Raw genomic sequence first — 26912 nt, 5'->3', positions numbered from 1 at the left:
CAATAAGGGAATTTGCAGCAAGGATTTTACTCTTCACCATAACTGTGTCAGGTTTCCCTGACCCACTTTGCAGCTTTGCAGCTGAAAGACAACTTCCTCATGAGTTTTGTGAGAGGAGCTAGGAAAAAATTGAGGATGCAGAGCTTTAAGTCAGGGAGCCCAGTGGGGACAGCACAGTCCTCTCCCGTGTATAATTTGGGCAATTGTGAAAATGAAGGGAACAATTTCCTAGAGCTACTTAAAGGAGCCTCCTTTCACGTTTGGATGTAACTTTTTCAGTCTCTTGATAGAGGAGGGTTCTGCCATGACTACTTTGCAGGCTGAAAGTTGTGTACAGAGCAAGTACAGCCCTCTGGGGCAATCAATCACAGGCAATGCCATGTGTCTAAATCCTGGAGGTGGTGGCTATCTCAAGATCATTTAGATTAAGTCTGACTGCAAAACTGTCAATAACGGTGCTGGCTTAAGTGTGAAGTGTGATATTGTTCTATTTCGCACCCGCCAATTGATTCTGAGTAGCAATTGTTGTGTCAGACTTGGCCCGGATGAGGTCAGGTCTCACTATGATCTGAATCTGAAAAGGTAGAAATATGTGTTTCTGTAAACAGCAAAACCTATTCCCAGTCTCAACTATTTCACAGGAAGGCAAGGAGGTCAGGCTGACCACAGCAGTGGAGCAGTAAGGATCTCGTAAGCATGGACCCATGCCACTCTTTGCACTTAACTCATTGCCAATAAACTTGATGGAAGACATCTACCCTGATGGCTGGAGGCTGTTTTCTGAGAAGGATGTTTCTGTAGACGGTGTTTGTAAGGTCTCTTTGTCTCTTGCCTGGAATGTCTGGGTACACGATCACAGGTGTCAACTCTTTTTGAACAGAACGTTGGCCGAAATTCATATGATACCAGTGTCAAAGAAAATGTTCCAAACCCAGATGAAATCCTGTGGGTCACAAGCAATTGCTAGAAGTGAACACAACTGAAATGTAATTTCTCAACTCCAGAACTAGGAACTATGAGTCTCTCTTATCTGTAATGATTTCCTCTGCTCTTTTCTCTCTTGGCATCAAGGAACAAGAAATGCTCCTTTCTATGTCAAGGATCAATCTTAGGGAAAACTGTTCTTGTGGTGTTCTTTATAGTAATAACAGTACAAAAATCACTGCAAAAAGTCCTTCACCGTTTGGCAGTAAGAACGAACATTGCTGAGGTACTTGCAGCTTCTGCTGATGGAGGTACCTAGCAAAAGGCCCCAACAAACAGCAAGTGACTAGATGGAGCAGATTGGCTCCTAATCTGTTCGCTATGATTTCCTACCTGTACCTCTTTGACAGAGGGAGGGAATATGTGAAAATTGTCACCAAGACTCAAAGGAAACATGGAAGGAAAGAATAAGAAGCCAAGAGCTGCTGCCAAACTGCTGCTTTACATGAATCAGTGACTCAGAATAGCATTGCCAAACCCCAAACTGATTCTGAGACTTTTACCTAAGAGGTGTAGGAAACAAAATGTGTTTCCTGCACATTGATGTCTGCAGCACATGATGTCTGCTAGGAGAACCCCTCAGGTTCTGGCCTCTCTGTGTCCTCTCTCTGACAGGGGCCAAAAGTGGCTGCCTAGAAAGCACATGAGAACAAGGCAAGCGTATATGATATCTCCACTCTTGTTTGTTTGGATTCTGCTTGAACCTTCCTTGTAGTTCTTATACTGGGATTGGGAAATTGACCCCTAGTGTTTCCAGTATGCTCAGGATTTCGGAGACCCCGTTCTTCCTTTGCAGCATCTCCTTTCTGGGCCAAGGAGTTACATCTTGCTCATTCATTCCTTATAGAGAAGCTGTTCCACATCTTCGATCATTCCTCCTGATCCATCTATGAACATTTGTCAGTTTGGTGACATCTTATTTTAGATCGGAGAGGCAAGAACTGCACACAAGATTTAAGGGAAAGGCAATCTGCTCCCAAAACAGAAGTAATTCACACAGAAGCAGATGCTGCTTTTTGGCCATTATGTTACCAGTTTGCTTCTTGCACTGAGGTGAAAAACATGACAGGCATTTTATGAGTCTTCCCTTTCTTTCTCTGGAAGTTTCTTCTGCAGTGGCAGTGGTGTACGTGGCCTGAGAGGCAGTGGGATGAGGAACACAGCAGGGTAGAATATATAACCCCAAGCCCTGCTGCATGTCCAGAAGGACTGCTTGCCCCCTTAGGCTTTCTCCCTCCTAAAGACCTGTTGTGCATGCTCCAGCATGGCTCTCATGGAATTTTGCTGCAGACACATTCACTCACTCAGCTCTTGTGTAAATCAGACCATGAGGTACAAGGTTTGGTATACAGAAACTGAGAGAGAAAGATATAATTGTGCACACTTCCAGCTTCTAAACCTATAAGGTCAGCCAGCAATCTGGAATCTTATTTTTCTTTATCTACACCTTCATAGAGGGGGACACAAATCAAAACCATCTGCCCTCAATATATAGCCCTATTTAATTCCCAAAATGAGTACAATTTATCCGCAAACTATTCAGAGTTCATTTGGAAGTGAAATACTGCATCATCCTGTCCTTAAAGATTTAAAGACCAGGCTGGCATGGAAGCCCATAGAACTAAGGCTTTATAGGCAACTAGAATTCTTGAATTTCCTGGCTTTGCAGCCTTAACATAGCTAGAGATATCATTTTAGCTTGAAGTATAGGATCCTAATGCTTTGCTCTGATTCTTTTCAGCATTGGTGGTGTAAAAAAATGAAACTCAAGCATATTAACCAACTCTTGAAACTATAAGAAAACCACCGTTGCCTCTAGGAGGCAGCATTTTATTGCAAATACACAATGTATAATTCGGCGTCTGACACTTCAGAAGTTTTTGAGGCTTCTCAAATCTCTTACGATTATATAAAAGAAATATATGTTAGAAAAGAAATAAAAGCACACTCGCAGTGGATCCACCTGTGCAAAACCAAGCTCTGCTTCTCCAGCCAGCAAGAGGCAATCCTCAGATGAAATGGAGATCGGCAGGCACAAAACAAGCCCTGTTTTCCTGGCGTTGCATTAGCAGCTTCGCATGAGTTCGATGGAAAAGCAAAATATCTGGGTTGTTGATCTGCTCTGAGTAAAGCGCCCTCCCCCATTTAGGAAAACATTTGCTCATTTGCTTAGGTCCACCTGCTAATTGGGAACTTACTTAACCTTGCGCCTGCCACTTCACTGCACAACACTTCCCTTTCAGTTGCATTTGCAGTGATTTATTTTTCTTTCTTTCTCCCAGCCAGCTTTGTCCCGGGTGAAAACAAACCCAGGTCTGTCCTGAGAAGACATTTGCCTTCTGAATCTCCATTACTGAGGTGCTCAGAGCTCACACTGAAGCAATTCACCTGACTCGGACATTGTTTTTCTGCTGGGCTCTGTGGTATGATGTGATTTGCTGAAGCACAGAATGCCTTTCCCATTGCAGGTGGCCCTTTGGTGCTTTTAGATGAACTGTGACTTTCTGAAAAGCTCCCTCACACAGTAATACTCTCTTTTAACATCCCAAGGGGGTCCTATGCAAACATAAAACACCACATTGGTGGGTACATTGGGAGTTAGTATTAGCACAGGTTGCCCAGAGAGGTGGTGGATGCACCATCCCCGGAGACATTCAAGGCCAGGCTGGATGTGGTTCTGGGCAACCTGATCTAGTAGAAGGGGGGGTGGAAATAGATGACCTTTGAAGGTCCCTTCCAACCCAAGTCTATTCTATGATTCTATGAGCAGTTTAACTTGTAGCTGAATGAAAATAGCTCTGTAAAAACAAGCTGCACAACAGTAGTCTTGATTTCAGAACTACCCATGATGGAGAACCCTCTGCAGTCCCTTGGAAATTGTTCCCACTGAAACTATGCCCAGTGCTGGAAACCTGCAACATGTTTCTCCTCTGAGTTTGCCTGGCATCAGCTTCTGGCCATTAGCTCCTGGTAATGTGCTGTTTGCTCAACAGAAAAGAACCTCTATTATCAGAGATTTATTTCCCAGCTGGGTACTTCAGGATTTTGACCCAGTCATCCCTTAACCTTTTCATCAATGAACAGTGATCTCCTTGAGTCACACTCCAGTTCATGCCTTCCAGCTCTTTATTCATTCACGTGGCTCTTTCGTGAGCTTCTAATGTGCCCAGCGAGCTGGTCCTCTGCCCAGCAGAGCGGGGTGCAGATTTGTTCTGTAGCAGCCACACCAGTGCCCAATTCAAATGTCACAGATCCTCCCCGTTCCTGCCCAGTGTTTTTCTTCTTACCTTTCCTAAGCACTTTTGGGTTTTGGCTCCTTCTCCCTGCTTCCTAGTGTTGAGCTTCCCACTCAGTACTGCAGAGTATTCATTTGATGTTGCCTCAAGGGATGCAAGAGCTGTACCACAGCCAGATTGTTGGTGGTTGCTGGTGATAGGGGGTACATGGCAGCCTCCTGAGATTGGTACACAGCCAGTTTTTATCCATAGATCTCCTTAATCCCACAGATCTTGGTCTCAGGACAGTGTAATGTCCTAGTAAAGAATAATTTACTATGCATGCAACAAGCCGTACCCTTTTGCATGCTAAATCCTTATCATCATCATCCTGAGGAGGATGGCAAAAGACTACACATGTAGCTGGAAGATATTCCTGTATGTCCAGAGGTTTCAGGAGCTCTACATCCATTAACACCAGCTGAAGCATCACACTTTGAAGCTCATTTTCTTGAGGTTGATCACTGTATTGTAAGTCATTGTATAAATACCTTTTAGAAAATTATTTTGTTATTCTCTTAATTACTTCATTTACTTGATCTATATCTACAGGCCTGTTTCAGTGACAGTGATGGAGGGGGCAAGCCCACATTCTCTCATAAATCTTCCTTCTTTTTTTTCTTCTATTTTGGTATATAGAGACAACTACTTTGTCTTAATAGCACTGCAAAAGATTATTTCAGTGGCCTGTAATACTTCATCATCTGATGGAAGAATACTTCACATGGAGGAAGACAAAATCCCCTTCTTCAAGTGTTTACAACCTGAGGCAACAGCATACAAAAACATGGTAGATGTAGTCATTGTAAGCACAAGCCCTTTACCTTTATGTATTTGTTAGAAATGCATGACAGCCATATGTGGTCTTCTGTCATTAACTGGCTATTGCAGTGCACAAAGTTGGGTGGTGTAAACACCTTTCTATGATTTAGCAAGCTATTTTAGACTATCATCCTGTTCAAACCGTCCCGTTTCCGTAGTAAAGAATCTCAGAGTCTCATAGCAAGTCAATGCAAGTGAAAACATGAGCTTACACCTTCAGGCTAAATCTGACTGTTAGAAGGATTTCCCTGCAAAATCCCTCTTTCCCATTTCCGCCTGTTAACTCGCACTAGTGCCTGGTGAAATGCCTCAGTAAGAACCAGAGCAGCTCTGATGAAGTGGGCTGAGCCAGGGAAAGTAGTCTCCAACCATCATTCCTTCACATGTATGTCAGCTTTTCCTTGTGGTACCGAGGGATTCCAGATCTTTAATTTGTGTCTTCTAATGCTAGAAAAAAGAGGTTGCAAATCCCTGACCTGCTTATTCAAGTGGTTGGCAATTGCATTAAAGGGCTTTTTTTCTGGTAAGGCATGAATGACAGCCAGGCAATACAAAATCTCTTGTAACTCTCTGTGTGATCCGTACTCCTAGTTCTTCATTCAGAGAGTCTCTTTCATCCAGTGGCCAGTGGAAAAGCTCACAGGAGGAACATGATATCTGTAAGCACCAAAGATTACCCAGTGCCTTGTATTTTGTCATCACAGAATACTGATGTCTAAAGTATTAGGAGCTGAAAACTATTTATATGCTTTTGTCATTCTTATACATGACTTGTATGAGAATTTGGAGGAAATATGTGAAAAGAGACACTGTAAAATACGTTGTCAGGCCTGAACCTGCCCATAAAATTTAGCTTGCAAAAACAGCCTTTCATCTTTCTGCCTTGGCAAGGCTCTTTTCAATGGGAGATGTGACAGATAAAAAAAGCTATGTGATTCTGGACAATATCAGTGTGAATGGCCAGTGAGAAAGGTCATCAGCCTGGTCCCATTTTAGCCTACTACTGCTTTAAAGAAGCGATTTTATCACGGGGTGTTAAAATAAGCAAGTGTAAAGCTGACTTTGAAATATATTTATGGTTCAAATATATTCATGGTCCAGGTTATTTTAGAACTGCATGTGTTAAAAACAAGCACCCATCATGGCGTGATGGTATGTGCCAAAGCTACAGTTAAATTATGTATCTGTACCAGTTGCATGCATCAGTGCACACACAAAATTCCACAATCTTTGGCCTGTCACTTGCAGAAGCTCACATAGTGCTAATATTCCATGCTTAGCAAGAGCTGTTTCATTTTCCAAGCAAAAGACTGCTGCCTGGTTATTACTATTAAAATATGCCATCTGATGATGATTTTGTACACCTTACATTTCTCTGCAATACAATTTCTGGCAAGGAAAACTTCATCTTCATATAAAAGCAGCTAGAAAACATCTTGGAGGTGTACTATTAAATTATTGTCTTGCAAAGAGATTCCTTCCACAGCCTGTTGTAAGCAGTCCATTACAAAATTCACAGCACAGCTTGTAGAAAACACATGAAGATTGGTTCTCATGGATGGGCTGAATGCCTTCTCCACTCCAAATCTCTGTCAGTGTGATTACAGCAACTTCTTCCTTTTCATATGATTTCCAAATCTAAGGGACCTCTGATCTAGCTGTGTTTGACTTCATTAGCATCTTGAGGAAGAACCCATCCTGTGGAGGAAACCAGAGGCATCCAAAAAGTGTGTCCATTCCTTTTGTCATCCGTCAGACTCTCCTCTCTTCTACTTCTCAAGTGGTGGTAGAAGTCCATAACAATATGGCACATCCTTCAAATTCAAGATAGCACCTCAAGGCCCTACGATTACAATAGTAACTGTTCAACGATGGCCTGACTGAAGTAGTTGTTAGCTAAGTCAGCAAATGGTTTCAACAGTCCTGTGGCAGAGAAAGTTCAGATCAGCAGAGGTAAGCACAAGGATACTGCTCAAGGCTTGGGAAGCTCTTGAGCCACACAGAGCAAGAAGCAAAGGAGCGTTTAGTCAGATTTCTCAATCCCCTCTCTGTGATGTTCTTCCCAGTACAGAGCACAGCGAGAGATGTGCCAGTGGTCCAGCCTGCTGTGGCCACTTTGATGTTCTTGTATAGAGAGAAGACAAAGCTCAATGTCTGGCTGAAATGCCAGTTCGCATGTGCTCAGGAGCATGTTGAGGGATTGTCTCTGCTTAAGGAGTCTATTGTGATTCTCTTCCTGATGGAGGTCAGCATGGGGCAAGTTGCATGTTTGACAAGCCTGGTAGAGTGAGGAGAAGGCAAGATGACAGGATGTGCACTGCATCCATAAGGATGCTACAGTGTTGAAGAGGAATCTTTAGCAATTAAAGTGAGAATTGGATGCGTGAGGGAAGCTTTGTGCCAGAGAGGTGAACGTGTCATCTACAATGGAACAAAGGTTGAGAGAGTCATCATCAGTGAGACGTGAAGCATCAAAAAAATGGCAAGAAAAGTTTATGGCACAACCTGAGCTGCATAAAGATAAAACCCCTGAATTTCTCTGTACATAGTCCTTTCATTTCCCCTGATCTACAGGCACAAATTGTACTCCAAAATAGAAAGACAAAGAAACTCCCAGTAGAACTGAGTATTTTTTCCAGAGTCTTATAAGGAATATTTTGCTTTTGCCATACTAGTTCCACTCTGGCCCAGATATATAATGACCCAGAATTATAATCATCTTCTGGCCACTAGGTACCACTTGTGAAGTACCTGGAAAATGGCTGTATGTGTCACAGGAAACACAGCAAAAGATGGCATTTATTCCCCACTTCCCCAAGGTGGGCAGTTGAGAAACAAGGCAAAAATAGATGAGTCAGAGAAAGTTAATCACTCCACCACCTCAACAGAAAGCTGAGATGGACTTTTAGCCTTTCAGGTCTATTCATGTAGGTTCTTCCAGTGTCAGCCTCATACAGTGTAGTAAGCAGTGTGAGTAATACTGAGCATATGTTGTTTGCTCTCTCATCCTCTCCAGAGGAAGCAGCATATGCACCAGTGTGTCTTGTTCGATTGGCTTTTCTGCTGTCTTTTTAAATGGAAGCTCTGCTTTGCATTGATGCAACAGAAAGCAGCTCCAAAAGATTCAGACCCTGAGCTTCAAGGGGAAGGTGGTGGAATCGGGACAGTGCTTCATTATTGCATGTGTTTATTGCCCAGCTTCTGAAGAATGAGAAAGTTCTGCCTGGGTTACACACAGGCTTTACTCTGACTGTAGTGCTACCATGCAGTGTCATCCTAACAGGGTTTCTTCAGCCAGCACTTTTTGGCAATCACTGTCTTTGCTATGGGACAGGAAAATTCAACCTCTTTGAGCAAATTAGCAAGCTAGCCCTCAGAAATATTGCTAGGGAGCTGGATGCACTTTCTGTGAGTTAGCTAGCAAGGCCCAGCCCCTTCTGCTGACGTCTTTCCTCTCTATCACACATCAGACTTTTCCCAGTGGAGCTGGAGAACAGGCTTCAATGAAAACTGCCTGTTTGCAGCTATATGGAGATTGCAGGCACCACAATCACTATTTCCTCTACCTGACCTGGAGCAGAAACTCCATCATTAGGATAGAAAGGTAGCCTTGTTGCCTAGCAAAGGTGGGATGATTTATCTCTGTCTCTAGATTGGTCCCTTTTTCACTGCTGCACAAGAGAATTGTTTTCAGACTTTCAAGGAGAATGAAGCCAGGATAGAAATCAAAGTGGATGTGAGAGAGCTGCTATCCCAGGGAGGAGAAGGAGTCACAGGGTTTCTGTGCTTTCTGTTCCTGTGCAGCCCAGGACAATGGTTTTATCTGCCCCAGTGATAGCCCTGGGGGCTACCTTAGGGACTGCAACTAGCATCCTTGCCCTCTGCGGTCTCACCTGCCTCTGCAAATGCAAGCAACCTGGGAAAGGACTCTCAGAAAAGGACCAAGAGGAGGACACGGAAAATACTAAGCCCAGTGTGCTTCAGCCAGTCCAGCAAGTAAGACACAGTCTCTGATTTACCTTTAAATGCAGAGGGTGGGGATGCAACTTTTCTGTTCGGCTTCTCAGCATGTGATTTCTGCTGCCTATTTATCTGCTTACTGTGTTCAGGATGTGGCAGCTTGTTAATGGGAGGAGGAGTGAGGGGATAGCCGAGATGGGCTCAGTGACCCATGGAATTACTGGAGCAGGAGACAGCTGCCACATTGCCAAAGAGAGAGCTGCTAACGGGAAAAATAGGGGAGGAGGACTGGAAATGCTGCTTAGATCACAAAGGAAATGATTTTCTAAGGAAAGACTGGACTTTACCATGTGCATGCAGCGTTGTAAAGAGGAGATGACTCCTGCTGGGATCTCCTATAGCAGCTATTTCTCTAACTCTATCCACAGTATCTTATGGGTCCTGCAGGATAGCTCCCTGTCAACAGCTGGTTTCTTGTGAAAACCATCCCTCCTCCTCCCTCTGCCCCTCTGACTGAGGGGATTAATTATGTGTGAAGTTAAAATGAGGCACTGTAATGATAATAAAATGTGACAATCTGTAGTGCGGTGACTGGACAACCTCATCACAGTGTGAATTGCTTTTTCATTTACTCTAACAGCAATGTGGAGTATGGATGACATCCAGCATGCCTGTGTGGTCTTTGTTGCTTGTTAGAATCCAAAACCCCTGATTTACCCCTGACCTCAGTACAACAGAGAGCAAGGGGAATTATATGACCCTGCTAATACATTTATTAATGGGAAGCTCTCCTTCAAAAGGAAATATTTGACTGATTTCCTTCATTAATTATGGTCTTTAGCATGAGCTATCACGCTGATCAGTCTCTGAAAGTACTACCTGTTGCTCGATGTTTGTATGTGCCTACATCCTTTTCGCTTTCATCTAGCCATTCAAGCAAATGTTAGCCACTTCCAAAGACCAGTGACCCGTTGTATAACAGTCTTTGTTTGCCTTCTAATTAACTAAGCTGCCTGTTATTTTTGTATTCTTAAAGAGGGTAGCAGGAGTCCTAATTGAACTCTGTGATGTTTGTAATTACATATTCAGCTCTCTTTGGCTACTGCTCTCAGGCTCTTACTAGAAAAGAGCCCTGGCATCCTCCTGTTTCTGTTGCAGTTTGCTCAGAGAAAAGATGACCAGATCTACTAATTGTACTGCAAGATCTGGTGCAGATACACAGAATCATGTTCCCAGAGCTTTTGGTTGCTTAGGGGAGGGAGGATTGCTCCAGTGACCATGGATGAACATCTGCACTGAGTTTAGGACTTCTCAAGGGGTTGCTGCTAATTCAGAGCATTCACCTATGAGCACAGTGAATATGTCCAAGGATCTGTTTCTATTTTCCTAGGATGAATTTCACCTGCTATCGTGTCTGATAGTTTTGTCATGTCCTTTTCTTGTCTTTTCTGACCCATACAGGGGATTTGCCAAGTCTCGTATATACGGATGTATAGTAATGTTGAGATTTTCCTAGTTTACTGTTAAAATGAATGAGAACTGTGTAACTTGGACAGCCATATCACTTAGCATAGCATTTTATCTAGCTGTTGTCTGGAACAACGCTAACCACAGATAACTTTACCATCAGTCTCTTTCTACAAGAGAACTTTTGTCGTTGTAATCTTCTGGCTCAGAAACCACTCAAATCATTACCTTAACTCCACGACCCTTGGACTGGTCATTTTCCTTTTATACAACCTTTTGGACTGTATCTTGTGAAAACGTTAATCCATCCTGGAGTTTGTCCTGCAGGGTGTCATCCTGCTTGCACGACTGAAATAAGCAATAAGTCACTGTGAAGTCCAACCAAGCTTTCATACCCAGCAGCTATCAGCTTATGGTCCTCGCAACGTTTCTGCACTCATCATGTTTCTCCATAACTTAATCCAGTACTTGACCAACAGGGGTTGAATTATTCAACCTGGCCTCCATGTATGACTGTTACCTGAGTGATTGTACTCCTTTAGCACTGTAGACTTTCTAATTACAAGTATTATTTCTAATGATGTTACTGGGTTTGATTTTAGCCTTTTTCCTTTTAAAGAAATCTGGACAAACTCTAGCAGCCGAATGAACATTCTGTCACAGAAAGTGCAAAATGTTCTTAGTTTGAATATTCAGTATGTTTAAACATGTTTTTTTTTTGTGCCAGTTAAAATAGTTTTCTTGCCAGGAACATGCATTCCCCTGTGTTGTCAGTGATTCAGAATCAGTCTATACCTTGATGGCGTTAATCTCAGATTGAGTTCCGAGCTTGTGAAGTTTTATCATCTGTGTCTACGTTTATAAATTGTTCTGTTGGGACTATTTCCCTTCTGCATTAATATCCTGTATGTCCTAGCCAGTGCTTGACATAATTATTGAAGCCTGTCAGGGCCACTGATTCTGATAAACAGGGTTGACAAAAGAGAGACGAAGCAAGACTGCATTTTATTCACTTGTCATGTCTCCCATGACAGCAATGCTTGTATTTGCTATAGACAGAGGCTCCCGAGGGACATGCCCTGCATATGTGAGGAGGAAAAGCTCAAACGCAAAGATATATCTACAGAACCATTAAAACTGCTGGAAATATGCAAAGTCTCAGCAAAATGTGCAGATGAGGATTCCTAAACACATCCAGCAATGGCAATAATTTGGTGCATTGCTTGAGGGACATTGGGCAGGGACCCTGAAGGGTCATTTGCAGCCTTCTTGCTACTTTTGGTTCCTTTGCTTTCATGCATTTTATGCAGAACTATCTGAACTCTTCTGTTCATCTCTTTCTTTTAAGATACTGCTGCTGATTTGGAGCTTTCATAGGGCATTGCTACGTAACTGGATTAGCAGACAGCACTTGGGAACAGAGCTGGCAGCAAAAATAATAAACAGAGGCAGATGCAATTGGAAGAGGGGGTGGGTTAGTCCCACTGTGCTTGCATATGTCTCTCATCTCTAATTCTGCAGAGCAGACAGACAAGAGGAATACTGAGACCCAGTGGAGCTCTTACTTGCTGTATGGATGTATGCTGATGGATTTCCTGACTAAATGTCTGCCTTTTAGCAAGTGGAAGAAAAGATTGTACTGAAAATACCTCACATTTGTACGGTGTTTCTTCATCCCAAAGGATCCCAAAGTGCCAGGCATAATGCTCAGGTGTGATGGTCAGTGATTCGTCAGTGATTGGCAGGACAGCAGCCCTATACAGCAGCTTCAGGAGAGAAAGAACAGCGGATGCTGAGCACCATGGCAGGCACTATGTGTGTGTTAGAAGTAATGCCTTTGCAGAACAAAAGTGCCTGTTTTTTCATGCTGTTGTCTAGTGGTTCCTAACCTATTTTGCTTGGTTGGTCTGCTTTAATTGCAGAAGAATGGAGAACTGCGTTTAAGGTTTGGATGAGTAACTTCAAGTTGCCTAAATATTTTATGACTGATGTGGCTCACATGTCTAAAAGAGGGATCTCACTCACAGACCCGCACCATGTGATTTACACAACATCTAAACTCAGCTGAATGCTAGGTGGGGACTGCACACAGTGACGTCTTTCTTTCTCAGCCCACTTCTCTGTCAGAGCCCTTCAAATTAAACAAGACAAAACGCTGTGCTACACAGCGGACTTCTTAAACACTGATGCACCTTGAGAACATGGAGTCAGTGACCTAAATAGCTCTTTACCACTGCCAAGTGCATGTAACCATGGTGCTATGAGCTCCATAAGCAGAGTATGACTAAAGAGCTAAAATCCAAGACAGCTCCCTTTCTTCAGCTCTGTTTCTTGAGGGATAGGTATGCTCCCTCAGGACATGTGAACTGGGAGCACACCATCCCAACACAGGCAAGTGCTTGAGGGCATCATTTATATTCATTATTAATAGGAAACAGTGACATTAATGAAAAACTTTAATTACAATTGCAAACATTTTCTGGCTCACCCTCAATCTATATTTAACACAGAATGGGTTGGCAGGCGGCAGGGTTGGAGGCGATCCCACTGCACAATAATCCAGCAAAATGGCAGGTTTACTTCTGCTTTTTGTCTTTTGTGTTTTGGAAACATTAATAAAATCTGGTGCAAGGGTCATTTGCTTTTGTTCCTTCATGTAGATGAATCCAAATATAAATGAATAAGGAATGATTTCAGTAGTCAGCAGACAGGATCCTTTCTTGGGACATAAGGAAAGAGGAACTGCTATATTCCACTAACGTATTTTTCATTGTTTTGGGGGAACAGCCATGCCTTTGTGACAGACTTTGCTTGGGCTGCCTGGGCATGACACTGCCTGTCAGATCCTTCCTCTCATTCCATGTCCACAATTCAGCAGGGAATTGAAACGTTAGGAACAAACTGGAATCCAAATTTCAATCCTGGTGTAATAAAGGGGAAATGTGTGCCTCTGGGTCAGGCAGAGCTCTGGTCCACAGAGCCAAGAAATAGTCCGAGAGGCTGAATTGGAAACAAATACCATACATCTCTACAGCAAAATTAACTTCATGGCTGGTTTTGCTTCTAAGAGAAAACACAGACTTATGAGAGAAGGATTTACTGATACGGGAACAGAGGAATAATCAAACATTAAGAACATACCTTTTTCTTGTTGCAACCAAACATCTACAGGGGGGTAAATCTGGAAAGACATACACCAGGTACAAGGGTATTGGCTTTGGCAAGAATATCCCTGGGCATACAGACAATGGTTCTTACACCCCAAGAAACAATGATGGTAAGAATGACTAGAGGCATCATCTTTTCTTCCTTGTTCTTAGCTTGGTTAGCACTGAGGGAATCAGAAGAATTAGTGTAATCAGCACAAAAGTAATAAACAAGGTTTTAATTTGCAGTTCAACGTTAAGAAAACGGCAGAGCCAGTCCAGCCTCGAGCACTCCTGAAGTTTCCCAACATTTATGGCCCCAAACCCATAGTAACTTCACCTGAAATTGTTAACTACACGCAGTACTCCCTGAAGACAACAGAAGAACCAGCTACTGGAAAACAGGCTGGTTTGGATGAGAACAGGATGAAGATCCAAGTCAATGAAGAGCTGTTTGTTCTCCCACAAAACGGTAGGAGCATTTGGTCTTCATGCTAACAATTGCTTTTCTTAGTGTAGATCTGTAACGCTTCTGAGCATAATGTGATTGTAGTTAGAGAAGTAAATGGGAAAACAAAGACATGGGTGCTTTTTGCTTTCTTGTAATGAACATACTGAGTTCAGTCTCCAATGCATGTGTTTAGTAGTTAGTAGTCATGTAGATCATGACAGCCTGTTGACAAAGCTGTAGTTGTGTCTGGTTCTGAATTGGTTTCACTTAAACATCTTTTGTTCACTGGAAGCAGACATTTTGCACAAAAGCACGTTTTGGTGTAGTTTTACTGAGACCATTTGCTAGAATATAGGTGAGGTATCTGACCAAAACTAGGCAGAGTAGCTCCTCCAGGACAAATGCCAACTGTCCCTACCAAGGATATTGGCAGCAGAGGTTTAAGCTTCTACTTTATTTTCTCTGCTCTTATTTTCCCCACTGGTTTGGTGAGATACCCTTGGCTTTAATGATCACTGAAACCAAAGGCTGACACCTCAGGTTCTTTTGCCAAACAGAATTCTTGTTTCCAGCCAGCCCAAAGGGTAACATGCCAAAGCCTGGAACATAAGATTCCTGGGGTCTTAGAGAAAATGCAGTGTTAATTATGTACTTCTGGCAGCATGTCTGGGTTGCTTCCATACTGATCTTTACATCCACAACTGTCTTTTAACAGAATAATTGACTCTTATGGTTACTGAATTAATACAATCTTCCTGATGATTTGCCAGGGACACGGTGCCATCTGCCATGGCTTTATAAAAGAGTTTAGGTTTTTGGAATTGTTTGAGGTCATATTTCTGTCCTTCTGGGAGGATGATTCCTACATTATCCCCTCCACCTTGACACTTGTGAGTATGGAAAAGTACAAACCATTGGAAGCAGCTGCATTGGAGGAAGAAGCTGTCTGAGCCACATCCTTGGGTGTCAGGGAGAAGATTATAGGGTGGAGAGGCTGAAGGAGGATGGCTGCATGTGGGCTAAAGCTTTATGTAAGTGTGTTGGTGTAAGAGCCTCCCTGCACTGCTAATGACATAAGCAAGTTTGCTTCCTGCTGCGCCTGATTTCGTAGCTCAAGTGTTGCTGAAATAAAGCAAGAATTGTTGCGTTCTTATTTTGGTGTCACATTGAACTGATCTGGACTGTGGCTGGCTGAGATTTTTAGGAGGAAATGTGCTAGTCCCACTATTATTTTCTGTGTGAATCAGAACTGACCTTGCAGATAACAGCTTTTGATGACAAAAAAAGCTGTGGCTTCCCTTTTAGTCTTGCAGTTTGATTCGTTTCAATATAAAATACGTACTCGAATTCAAAATCATACATGGAGCAATGGCCTCAGCTTCCCAAGCTCATTAACTTCCACCTGGTCAAGAGTTATGGGAATAGATGCCTTCTACATGGCAAAGACTATATTGTTAAAATGAAAAATAAAAAGATTTAGAGAGATCTGAACTAAAGCACAGCAGCTCAAAAGCAGGTTCATGTTCTCATTCCAGGGAACACAATATTCAATTCCTCAATGCAAGTTAAAACCAATATAAACCAATATAACAAGTAATGAGTGTAGTTTTGACACCTTGGCTTAGGCACAAGGTAAAAGAGCAAGTGTGTGAACCATCTTAGAGCACAAAGTGGTGGAGAGCAGAAGGCTTGTCCAAGTGCTATAGAAAGAGCTGAAAGGGTGAGAAAACGGTGCAAAAAGCAGATATGATGGAGGAAGAAGGAATAGAAATGACATTCCTGCACACAAGGAGCAAGAATAGTAAGACGCTTAGAAAAGCCAAGTCAAGACAGGGTGGTTTTGTGCTCCTTGGAAGGTAAAGACCTGCTTGCTAAAGGCGTTATTTCAGTTGCAGGTGTAGTAAAGGATGTGTGTGTCACGGAGCACTTGAACCCCGAGAGGGCAGCCAGCTGTAACCAGGCCCCTGAGCTGCGCTACTCCCTGCTGTATGATCAAGAAAGAGCTGAGCTGCGTGTGGCCCTTCTGGAAGGTAAGGGGCAGAGGTCTTCCACCGGTCAGTCATTCTCCATCTGGAGAGTACAAGACACCTTGTACCATTGATTTTATAGAGAGTTCCCCTCCTACCTTAAAACCAATAAATGCCCCCAGGACCACTGGCTATTTCACTGGTTCTGTTCTTGCAGAATAGGAATACCTGGGGATGGCAGTGATTGAAGTGAGCATGGAAACATGGAATAGTTTGGGTCAGAGGAGACCTTCAAAGCTCATCTGGTCCAACCATGTCGCAATGAGCAGGGACATCTTCAACTAGATCAGGTTGCCCAGAACCACATCCAGCCTGGTCTGGAATGTCCCCAGGGATGGAGAACAATTGTTTGCAGAGCTCAAAAGCAGAAGTCAGGCACCAAGATGGGCCTCTCCTTCCTCGGGGTACAAAGCAACCTCTTCTTTCTATTTTTTTCTTTTGGGGCAATGGGAACAGGATTGCTGTCTCCTTCCTCTCTATAACTTGCATTCTTCGATTGACCCACTCCTTACTGCCTCTTCCTCCAGTCAAGGTCTGAGCTGGAGACACCAAACTTATCTTGTAGTCCACTGAGGAAGGCTCCTCTGCTGCGCCTGGCCACGCAGCCAGGCTCTGTGTCACTCTCTGAAGTGGGAACTGACAACTGTAACAGCTTCTCTGCTCAGGGCTGGAGCATCATCAGTTCCTCTGGGAAAGCAAAATAAGCTGAGTGAATAATTCATGCACTGTGCAGATCTCTGTGGAAACCTCATCAAATCACACCCTCTGAGCCGAGAATCGGAAGGGTGCTAAACGGCAGCCACTGCTGTGAGTTGCCTGCCAGCAGCAAGCCCTCAGCTCCCTTCCAGGGAGGACACCATGACTATTGGCTGCCACCACGGATCTCCTGCATGTGTGGTGCAGGAGAACCTGCACCTTCTCTTCCTCCTCATCCCTTAGAGCCCCTTTGTCACCCAGCAGGATCCAGCTCTGCTCCCCAAGAAACCAGTAGACCCCACAGACTATGGGACACGGGAGCTCATGAGGAGCTGTCTGTTCTCACTCCAGGCTTTTCAACATAAAAGGGATATAAAACTAGGGATAAACGTCTCTTGACAAAGATCTCTGGGGCTGTGGGATGGTTTCTGAAGGACTCATTTACCAGAGGTTGTACAAGCAAACTGTAATAACCCTTAGATATATCCCCCACTGGCCTGCAGGGGTGGATGTGTGCCAAGAGCGAGGTGTCTCCCATCTCTGATGTCTGTGACTGACCATAATGCTTTTTGAAGCCTTTGTAATAGGCTTTCTTTGTGTAAAAGCAAATGGGAGCTGCCAGTCCCTGTGCCATGCTGAGGCTCAGCTCATTGCTGCTCTGCATCTTTCAACAGAGCATGTTTCCTTGAACTTAGCTGTTACTCTCCCAAGCACTAACAGCATCCTTTTGCAGCAGCAGAAGGACAAGGACATTGTGCAGCGTGAGCAAAACACCACAGCATGGGCTCACAGCTTAGTCTGCCCCGTACAAGCAGGAACAGGGGTCAATGTCTGTGAAGCTGCTCTATTTTATGGCTCTCATAAATGAGCAGTTTAGTCACAGATATTTTAGGGCTGCCTTTTGTGAGAGGTCCTTAAAATCAATCATTCTCTTCCAGCTATGCATGGCAGAATGAGTGGGGACCAAGATGCTGGCTGCCATTGCTACGTACTGGGTACGCTGGTGAGCAAATCTGGCACTGCTGAAGCCCAAACAGAGCTGAAGAAGAAGGTGCTTCACACCCTCTGGGAGGAGGTCCTGCGATTCCCATTAACAGAGGAGGAGATGCCGGAGGGGACATTGACTCTCACCCTGAGAAACTGCGACAAGTTCTCCAGACACAGCATTGTGGGGGAACTCAAACTGAGCCTTGCTAACATGGAGGAGTCCTTTGGGACAGCCCAATGGGAAAGGCTAAAGATCCCAGAGAAGGTAAGGACCCGGGGATTCTAATGATTTTGGTTTGGGCAAGAGAAGGCCTCTTCCATGTCAGTGGGTGGCTGTATTTGTTTGGAGCAAGGTTTAGAGGGGTGATGTGTGACTGCAGATATCACTCTGCACTGCTCTGTGCTGGTCTCTAGCTAAAACCATTCCAGAAAACAACCAAAGGCTCATCAACCAGCCCTTCCATCTACAGCTTCTGGCAGTTAAGATGTGTCAGAACTCCCTCGCCTCCTCCTTCAATTACACGACCCTTGACATCGGTATCTCTAATTTAAAGCCTATGTCTAGAAGTTATATGGGCTTCTGTGATTTAGTGATGCAGGACCATAGTAGCAAGATCTGGAACACCAGAATGAGTGCTTACAGAGCAGGATGGAGGGACTCTGCAGAGCTGGATGTGGGTGAGGCATATAGGGACACCTCAGGGAGCCTTAAGCTAGGAATGAAGTACATTGTTGGGACCGAAATGCTGGCCTGAAGACAACTTATCCTTCTGGGATCAATCCAGTGCTGTATGTTCTGGTAGATGTCAAAACATCACTCATTGCATTGTGTTGGTCTAAAACATTAAACCCTCCTTTTCCTTCCTTATCCAGCTGCACAGGCAGGGAAAATGGAGAGAAGATTACACCAGTACTTGAAGTAGGTACAGGGGATGCTTCACATGCACTAACTTCTTGCACATCTCCTCAGGAGCCTTTTCCTTGCCATGATCTAGATTCTTCTTTTAGCAGCAGCAATGCACTTAACAACATGCTGCTATTGTTGCTACTAGTACATTGCTACAAGTGGGTACCTATTGTACTCTGGTATATGGGGTGAGCAATGCAAAACAACAGAATCGCTGTCGCTACTCATGCTGAAATAAATGATTGCCTATCACCATCGGGGGTGAGGGCTCTCCACTGGGATGGCCACAGGCACCGAGTACAGAGTTAGAATGTCTGATTTCCTACAATGCTCATTTACCTGATCACCACTTGAATGTTAACAGTGCTGGCCTTTAAAAATCCTCTGGCAGAGAGAGAGGCAGCAGAAACAAATGAGAGGTTTAATAAGCTTCAAGAACCAGGCTAAATAGCTGCATATTAATAATGAGCAGCCTAACAGCTAAATTGAACTCAGTTCCCAATCCACTGCTGCAAAAAGAGGTGTCCGAAAGTAATTATTCCAATGATTTAAATTCCTAAACTGAGATAGATGGAGCCTCCCCCTCATCTACTGCAATCTCTGCTTTGTAAGCAATACCCAAGGAACAGCCTGTGCACAGCAATGGTCAGTTGTCACTCAAGGGCACCCGATGGAGTCCTGACACGCTGGGAATTCTGCCTTGGTCCAGCTCCACAACTCTGCAAAGGAACAGGGCAGCATTCATTTCTTCTCCAGGCTGACAGCACAAGGTTAACACTCACAGCATTGCTGAGCAGTGCCCCAGTTTGAGCTGAGGATGTGCAGTGAAAGCTGAATTTGCGTCATCTGGGACCTGAGAGAGCCAACCATTGCACAGAGAGCTTATATACAGATCCTGAATCAGTCATTGAGAACCAGAGCGGGAGGGAGTGAGGAGGAGCTGATAAAAAAGAGGAGCTATTTTTGACAGCATCCATCCAGGAACAAAGTTTCTGGGCTTTAAACAAAGTCTGACATTTCCTTGAGATGCCATGAGAGGCAGAAATCTCATCCCTGCCTTCCCAGTGATTCTCCCACACACAAGGGAAGGAGCTCAGAGCTAAGCAGGTAGCGCAATTCGTATTCAGGAATTCAGTGAGTTCTGTGAGCAATGCAAACACAGATCCTGCGGGCTGATATCCTTATCTTGTCTTCCTTCCCTCCCACTGCCTTGCTAATGACAGTGATGATAGTGGCTCCTCGAATAGCACCTTCCCCTTTGTGATGCACACGTAATTCATTGATAACTCCCTGATGCTTTCTGTCCTGTTGTACAGAAGGGAAGACTGAAAGGCTCTGGTGGTTGTGTGAATTGTAGCACAAAAGGCAGGTTATGGATTTAATAGGAAAAAGGAAAATACAGAAAACAGATCCCAGAAGGAGTGGGAAGGAAAACTACCTTTGTCTTGGTCTCCTCACACAAAACTCCAGCAGGCACCAAACCACTGTAGGTTTTGTGTTCATGTGGATACAGACTGGTCAAAAACTTGATGAGAATAGTAGGAGCTTGCGAGCCATAAGCACCAGATGTGGTGTGTGTGTCTGTGTGTACGTGCATGAGTGTGTGTGCACGTTTACAGAGCCCTGCCGACCCCTATCTCCAATCTCCACGTTATCTATGTGTGCCTGGAGCTACAGGAACCAAATTCTAGCCAAGAGCTATAGTGTGAGACCTGGTGAGATGTAGAGGGAGTAAATAAACAAAAGCAGCTTATGACCTGGCTTAACTGTGGTTGTGTACTGAGGTGGTATTTGTATTTGTCCATTCCTGTACAAACACCCATTCTTTCATAGTGAATATGCATCTATTTGAATCTGCCTCTGTTTGGTTCTGTGTTGTGGGGCTTTTTAGCATCTACTTAGATGTAGGGCAGGATTTATGCGAGTGAAATGCACACGAGCCCTTTGTTTCTACCTGAGCTCTTGAGAAGGAGATTTACTGGGGCTGAATTGGGATTGGATTTCAGGCTTCCTTGCTAATGGCCTCCCCCCTGATTTGTGCATGACAAATCAGTCATTCAAACCAGACAGCGATGACAACCGTGTTTGCTGCAGAGTCAGTCGGCTCCTGGGGAGCACACAGGGGCCTGCCCCTGCCTGTTGTGAGTAACCGGGTGAGAACTCAATCTGAAATATTTATGGCTCACTTAGAAGCATAGCGCAGAGTACAGAAATGGCCTGGAGAAGGGCTGCCTGTCCTGAAGCGTGTAGATCATGCTAAGGAGTCCAAAGGGAGTCTATTGAATTGACATTGGCTTTCTGGGGCTCTTCTGGGTCATTAACCTCACACTAAAGCAGATTTCTGTCACAAGCTCCTACTCACTGAGAGAATTACTGCTCCCTTTTTGCTCCTTGCCACAGGCTGGCAGCTCTGCATGTACCAGCATGGGCTTTCCTGGCTTCCCTTGCTTCCCAGCCAGCTCCCGAGGAGGAAATGGCACTGTTCTCCCAGGGAAGAGTGATGGGTGATGCGGTCCCTCTGCTTCCCCCTCCGGGGGTGCTTGCCCAAGGCAAGGGGGAAGGATAGGTCAGGAGGCTAAGAGGCCAATCACTAATGGGAAGAAAGGAATAAAAGAGAAGAAAAGGAAAGAAAAACAAAAGTGTGCCCTGCTGAATGAGGACCGATGGTTCCAAGCCTTTGTCCTGGAGGAAATCCCGCAGGGCAGCAGGGAGAGATGCCCACAAGCTGGAGGGAAGACTGCTGGAAAGGAAGAGGAGATAAAGCACTGTGGAGCTCATGGAGGATTTCAGGATGGGTGGGCTTTTTACTATATCAAGTGAGGGTGTCAGAGAAGATTCAGCTCCAGCTCCAGCTCCAGGGTCTGGCTGTGGCACAGCCCTGGGTATATCCTACTCTTTCCTAGGGAGACCTACACTCCTGCTAGGCAGTGTGGACCACGGTCCATGTGAGGTCAGGGCCTTCTGAGAAAATGAATCATAGAATCATAGAATGGTTTGGGTTGGAAGGGACCTTAAAATTCATCCAGTTCCAAATCCCTGCCATGGGCAGGGACCCCTTCCACTAGAGCAGCTTGCTCCAAGCCCCTGTGTCCAACCTGGCCTTGAACACTGCCAGGGATGGGGCAGCCACAGCTCCTCTGGACAGCAAGCTTCTCATGTCTCACCACCCCCATAGTAAAGGTATTTTCCTAGAATCTAATATAAATCCACAGTAGCAGCTGAAATGAAGAGTGAATAATGGAAGTAGGGGATGTAAATAAAGAGCAGCTAGATAATCTCAAAAAATGAGTATCTGACTACTTGCATGTAGTTCAGCCCCAAATCCTCTTCTTCTGATTAAATATTCCACTAAAAGTAGATGTAAGGAAGCAGTTACTTTCCAATGACAAAAGAAAGCATAACTCACAAAAGAAAGCAGTAACTTAAATGTGGAGGACAGACATCTTTGTCAAGTTTATTCTCATCCAATGTAACTGGAAAGATATCCCCTGTACAAAGACACGGAGACAACTTGGTCGGTTCATCACCTCATACTATTTAGCGCTCCTAAATAGTACTCTAGTATTCCACGTTATGGCCATGATTGTATATAAAAGGAACCCTTCCTTCATCTCTGTTTCCAGGAGCCATCTACGGGCCATGGGGAGGTCCTGCTCTCCATCAGCTACCTGCCAGCAGCGAACCGCCTGCTGGTGGTGATCATCAAGGCTAAAAACCTCCATTCCAAGCAGCTGAAAGATCTACTTGGCAATGGTGAGTAGAACAGCAAGAAAACAGAGACTGTTGTTTCTGCTGTTATGTAAATCTAGAAGGAAAGTGGGAAGTGTGGTTGTTTGGCAGAAAAAAAGTAAATGTTTGTCTTAGAAAGCCAAAGAGATTTGAATAATCGCTAAAAAGTGAAAACCAAAACCAAGATCAATGTTTCTCCTGTTCTCTCTCTCAGTCACCAGTTAGTTAGAATTCTCTTGCATTCATTTTGTCTCATGCTCATTAACATGGTGCCTCTTTCCACTCCCTATACAGATGTTTCTGTCAAGGTGACACTGAGGCATCAGTCCTTGAAGCTGAAGAAGAAGCAGACCAAACGTGCAAAGCACAAGATCAACCCTGTGTGGAACGAGATGATCATGTTCGAGGTGCCTCAAGAGCTCCTGCGTGCCTCCAGTGTGGAGCTGGAAATGCTGAGCCAGGTTGGTGCTGGGCAGAGCCACGTGCTTGGCAAGTGCAGCCTGGGCTTACATGCCACGGGCACAGAGAGGAGCCATTGGGAAGAAATGCTGAGGAACCCCAGGAGACAGATCGCCATGTGGCACCAGCTCCACATGTAGGCTCCTGGTGATTCCTGCCTCTGAGCCTGGGCGAATAAGCTGCATTTCACCTTCCCCTCCACAAAGCTTACCAGCACAGCATCCTTCTTATACCCCCTTGTCTGATTTTCCTGCCTCATCCTAGCCAGGGAGACTGCCTGGAAAATGTATTTAAAGGACAATGTCTCATCTGATCAAGTGGTTCTCTCAAACAAGGGGGTTGGCTGCCTGGATGATTTGAATTAATTCCCACTGTCATCTGTGTGAGGTCCTTGTTTCTGTAGAGGAGTAAAGGTATCATGGAAATGTAAGATCATCCTTGGCATCTGGCTCTGTCACTCAAGTCCTTGATGAGTGCTGGCTCCATAATCACAAACATGTGGCGGATGTTTTACCAGTCATTATTTTCCGTAATACTTTATAAGACTGTGAGAAATGCAGATCACAGAAGTGACTTTCACTGCAGACATGAAGTATCAATATGAAAGAGAGTGAAGAAGATGTGCAATAAATGGGTATCTAGAACTAAGAGAGAAAACAGAGGAAGAAGAGAGTGAGACAGTCAACACTATCATCCTATGTAGCCTTTGAAGCAAACACTGCCAAACAAGAAGTCAAATACCTTCATGTACTTTTGTTTCCTGGAGTGTTTGATATTTAGGATTCATGAAAACCACTGAAAATGTGAATGTTTCAGGATCCTTCAGCACAATACCTATATCTTCTATCTTTCCACACCGTCACGCAGGAAGACCCTAAACACAGACAAGAAGTCACCTCCAAAAACCTGGACCAAATCTTTCTGCTTACTGCCATGTTTTCTGTTTGTTTTTTTTTCTGAGCTAGGAAATTTCAAATACTTTTATTCCAGGCAACATTTAAGACGAGGGAAGAGAAATGAGATCATTTCATACCTTAGCAGTGGATTGACGGTTTTGGTTTGACAGTTAACTATTGCACCCAAATCCTCATACCAGCCTTACTCAAAACCAACCCTTAAGAACTGCCATGTATTTCATCACTTCCAGACAGAAGGAATTCACTGACCAGACAGACTCCCCAAGGCTTGTTTTTTTGTGTGTGCACATTCAAGACTTGATGTAGCTTAAATGTTACTGTTTACTGTCCTTTTGTGTCTCGATGGCCTGAAAGTCTGGCGTTGGCAGTGATGATGTTATGACCCCATAAGCACACTGCTTGTCCTACCACTTCATTTAAAGGAGTAGACAACAGCTTTAAAGGACTTCAACTGGGACAAGGCACTCAACAGTCTGAAAACAGAACCATGTAGTTTGTAGCACTGAAAAACTCAGAGAACTTCATATTTGCAGGGTCAACTTGATCCTCTGTTCAATTCAGAATATAAGCTAAGCTTTATCTAGTACCCATCCCATTTTGATGGCTTAGTCAAACAAGTCTAGCGCATGCTGCTATCCTGGTGGCAAAGGGAAAACACCAAAACCAGTGCCTGAAAACTGACTGAAGTGACAGCACAGTTACAAACAGGGCAAGGAAGCTCAACTGGAAGCCAGTCACTAAGTGGTGACTGGAGCTGGTAGTGGGGATGGCACTGCTTAGCATCTTCTTAAATGACCTGGACAACAGGGCTGAGTATGCCCTCAACAAGTTTGCAGATGGTGCAACACTGAGAGTAGTGGTTCATACACCAGGCAGTTGTGCTGCCATTCAGAGCCATGTGGAGAGGCTGGAGAAATGGTCTGACAGGACCTTCCTGAAGTTCAACAAGAAGAGCTAAGTCCTGCACCTGCAGAAGAACAACCGCATGAACCAGTGCGGGGCTGGAGCTGACCATCTGGAAAGCAGCTTCCTAGGAAAGGACCTGAGCATTCTGTTGAACATGACCCAGCAATGCGCTCTTGCAGCAAAGAAGGTCAATAGTGTCTTGGTCTGCAACAGGAAAAGCATTGTGAGCAGGTCAAAGGGGTGATCCTCCCTACTCAGCTCTGGTGAGGGCACATCTGGAGTGCTGCATCTACTTCAGAGCTCCCCGGTGCAAGAAAGATATGGACTTACTGGAGAGAGTGCAGCAAACGGCCATGAAGATGATGAAGGGACTGGAGCACCTTCTGCATGAGGAGAGTTTGAGAGAGCTGGGTCTGTTCAGCCTGGTCAAAAGAAACACTGGGGGGAGCTTAGCAATATATATAAATACCTGATCTAGGAGAAGACTCTTCAGTGCTGTCCAGTAACAGGACAAGAGGCAAGGGCACAAATTGCAATAAAGGAAATTCCATTTGAACACATGATAAAAACAAAGAAAAATTATTCTGAGGATGGCCAAACACTGGAACAAGTTGTCAAGAGAGGATGTTGTGAGTTTCCATCCTTGGAAACAAAACTTGATGGGATACAACACTGAACCACCAGATCTAGTTTACCCCTCTGGGTTTGGACAAGATGATCTCCAGAGGTGTTTTCCATCCTCGGCGATGCTGTGGTTCTGTGAAGAGACTGACAAGGTTGATGCACACTGAAAAGTCTGTTACCCTCTGTAGGTAAAACTGCTCTTCCCTTTAAAGCTGGTGGAGCCAGGAGTTACAGGATCATTTTAGAGAGTGATAGAAACAGCTCCGATCAGCCAACCAAACAGACAAGCTAAGTACGCCAATGGACCTTAGAGCTAATGTTTCAATCTCTGGTATTGCTCCACTGGCTAGAGGGGAATTAAACAAGAAATAATTGACTTCTTGTTTTGCTCTGTGGGGCTTTGTTTATTAACTGAAAGCTGTAGGATGCTGCAAGCAAAGTAGACACAGGGTTTCAGGTTGATAGTGCATTCTTAATAGCTGCTCTGTTCATAGGTGCCTGCAGATACAGATTTGGAATCGTTATTTCCTTGAAGTGCAAAAGTCATTGTAATGTTGGCCTACTCCACAAAGAGGCTCCTGGCAGCACTGTGATTCTCCCTTCTATTTAGGATAACGATAAGGATAATCCCCCGGTATGAACCTATTTGGCTGGCACCGGAAAGCCTAAAGGGCGAAATATTTGCCTTGCTGCCAAGAGATTTCTTTAGTTCTGTCTCCTGCTTATTTTAATGAACCCTTTATAACATCTTGGTGACTGATGGTAAACAGCATTATCTGCCCCTAGAGATTTTGGCACACCCTGTAATTAGACAGCAATCCTATGGCATTCTAAAGGCACAGCCCCTCACATAATCTCATAATGTCCCTTTTACGTGTCTACACACTGCTTAACTACAAATCTGTTTTAGGAGCAAAGTGGTGCCATCACTGTTAACAAATGGTGGTGTTGCCTCACTTTGCTGCAACGGGATTTAAATAGGAAAAAAGGAAGAGGGAAAGCTCATGCATCTTTCCCAGCTGGATCATTTCTGTTGTCGGGCATTTTATCCTGGTAGGAATGTTTCTCCCATTCAGCTCAACCTGAACAAAGCCTGACGGGTGCTTGTTTAATGAGGCAGCATTTGATGTGCTGGGGCTGGAAGCGGGAGCAGGGAAGGGCGCTGGTTTTCCTGGGCAGGAGGAATGCTGCGTACGTGTGGTACTGGAGGGGCAGGGACCCTCAGCTCAGGCCCTTTTGAACTCTGTTAATAGGAGCCGTTTGTCGCCGCATTCCATTGCCTGCCATGGCCCTGCCCTCATCCCTGTTTAGCAATGCTGTATGCCCCTAAGCCTCAGCACCCCAAGGGCTGGAGATGCTAAACTGGTCCAAGCAGACAAACTGCAGGGAGCTGTTGTGGTGGATGACAACGTCCTGAATACAAATGCAACGTGTTTGGAAATGCATCCTGCCATCATATCCAGCAGCTTCAGCAACACAAGCTGGTGAAGCATCACCCAAGTGCAGGAGGGACAGGGAACCGAGCCAGGCAACCCTTTGGTTTTCAGCTCCTAAA

General features: G+C 44.5%; 1 protein-coding gene and 1 long non-coding RNA gene across 3 annotated transcripts in view; one reads left to right on the top strand and one right to left on the bottom strand.

The window, feature by feature from the left end:
- LOC133273736 (uncharacterized) overlaps positions 1 to 26912 on the bottom strand; it is a 589959-nt gene that overhangs the window by 174664 nt on the left and 388383 nt on the right. The gene's annotated exons all lie outside the window — the stretch shown is intronic.
- Positions 8520 to 25807, top strand: SYT13 (synaptotagmin 13). Of its 2 annotated transcripts, none has more exons than XM_061462104.1 (6): positions 8520 to 9077; positions 13904 to 14126; positions 15995 to 16135; positions 17767 to 18080; positions 22346 to 22475; positions 22746 to 25807. In XM_061462104.1, the coding sequence occupies exons 1-6, from the start codon at positions 8895 to 8897 to the stop codon at positions 23048 to 23050; spliced, it is 1296 nt and encodes a 431-aa protein (XP_061318088.1). In that variant the 5' UTR covers positions 8520 to 8894; the 3' UTR covers positions 23051 to 25807. The 2 variants fall into 2 exon arrangements, with proteins under 2 accessions (XP_061318088.1, XP_061318089.1); XM_061462105.1 differs by having other exon boundaries at positions 8521 to 9077; positions 16001 to 16135.

Source organism: Pezoporus flaviventris, unplaced genomic scaffold, assembly GCF_033815535.1.
Source record: "Pezoporus flaviventris isolate CSIRO_AGI_PZ_B2104156 unplaced genomic scaffold, CSIRO_AGI_Pfla_v1 ptg000035l, whole genome shotgun sequence".
In the NCBI taxonomy this organism is placed as follows: domain Eukaryota; kingdom Metazoa; phylum Chordata; class Aves; order Psittaciformes; family Psittacidae; genus Pezoporus; species Pezoporus flaviventris.
This window is presented reverse-complemented; position numbering and strand designations above follow the sequence as displayed.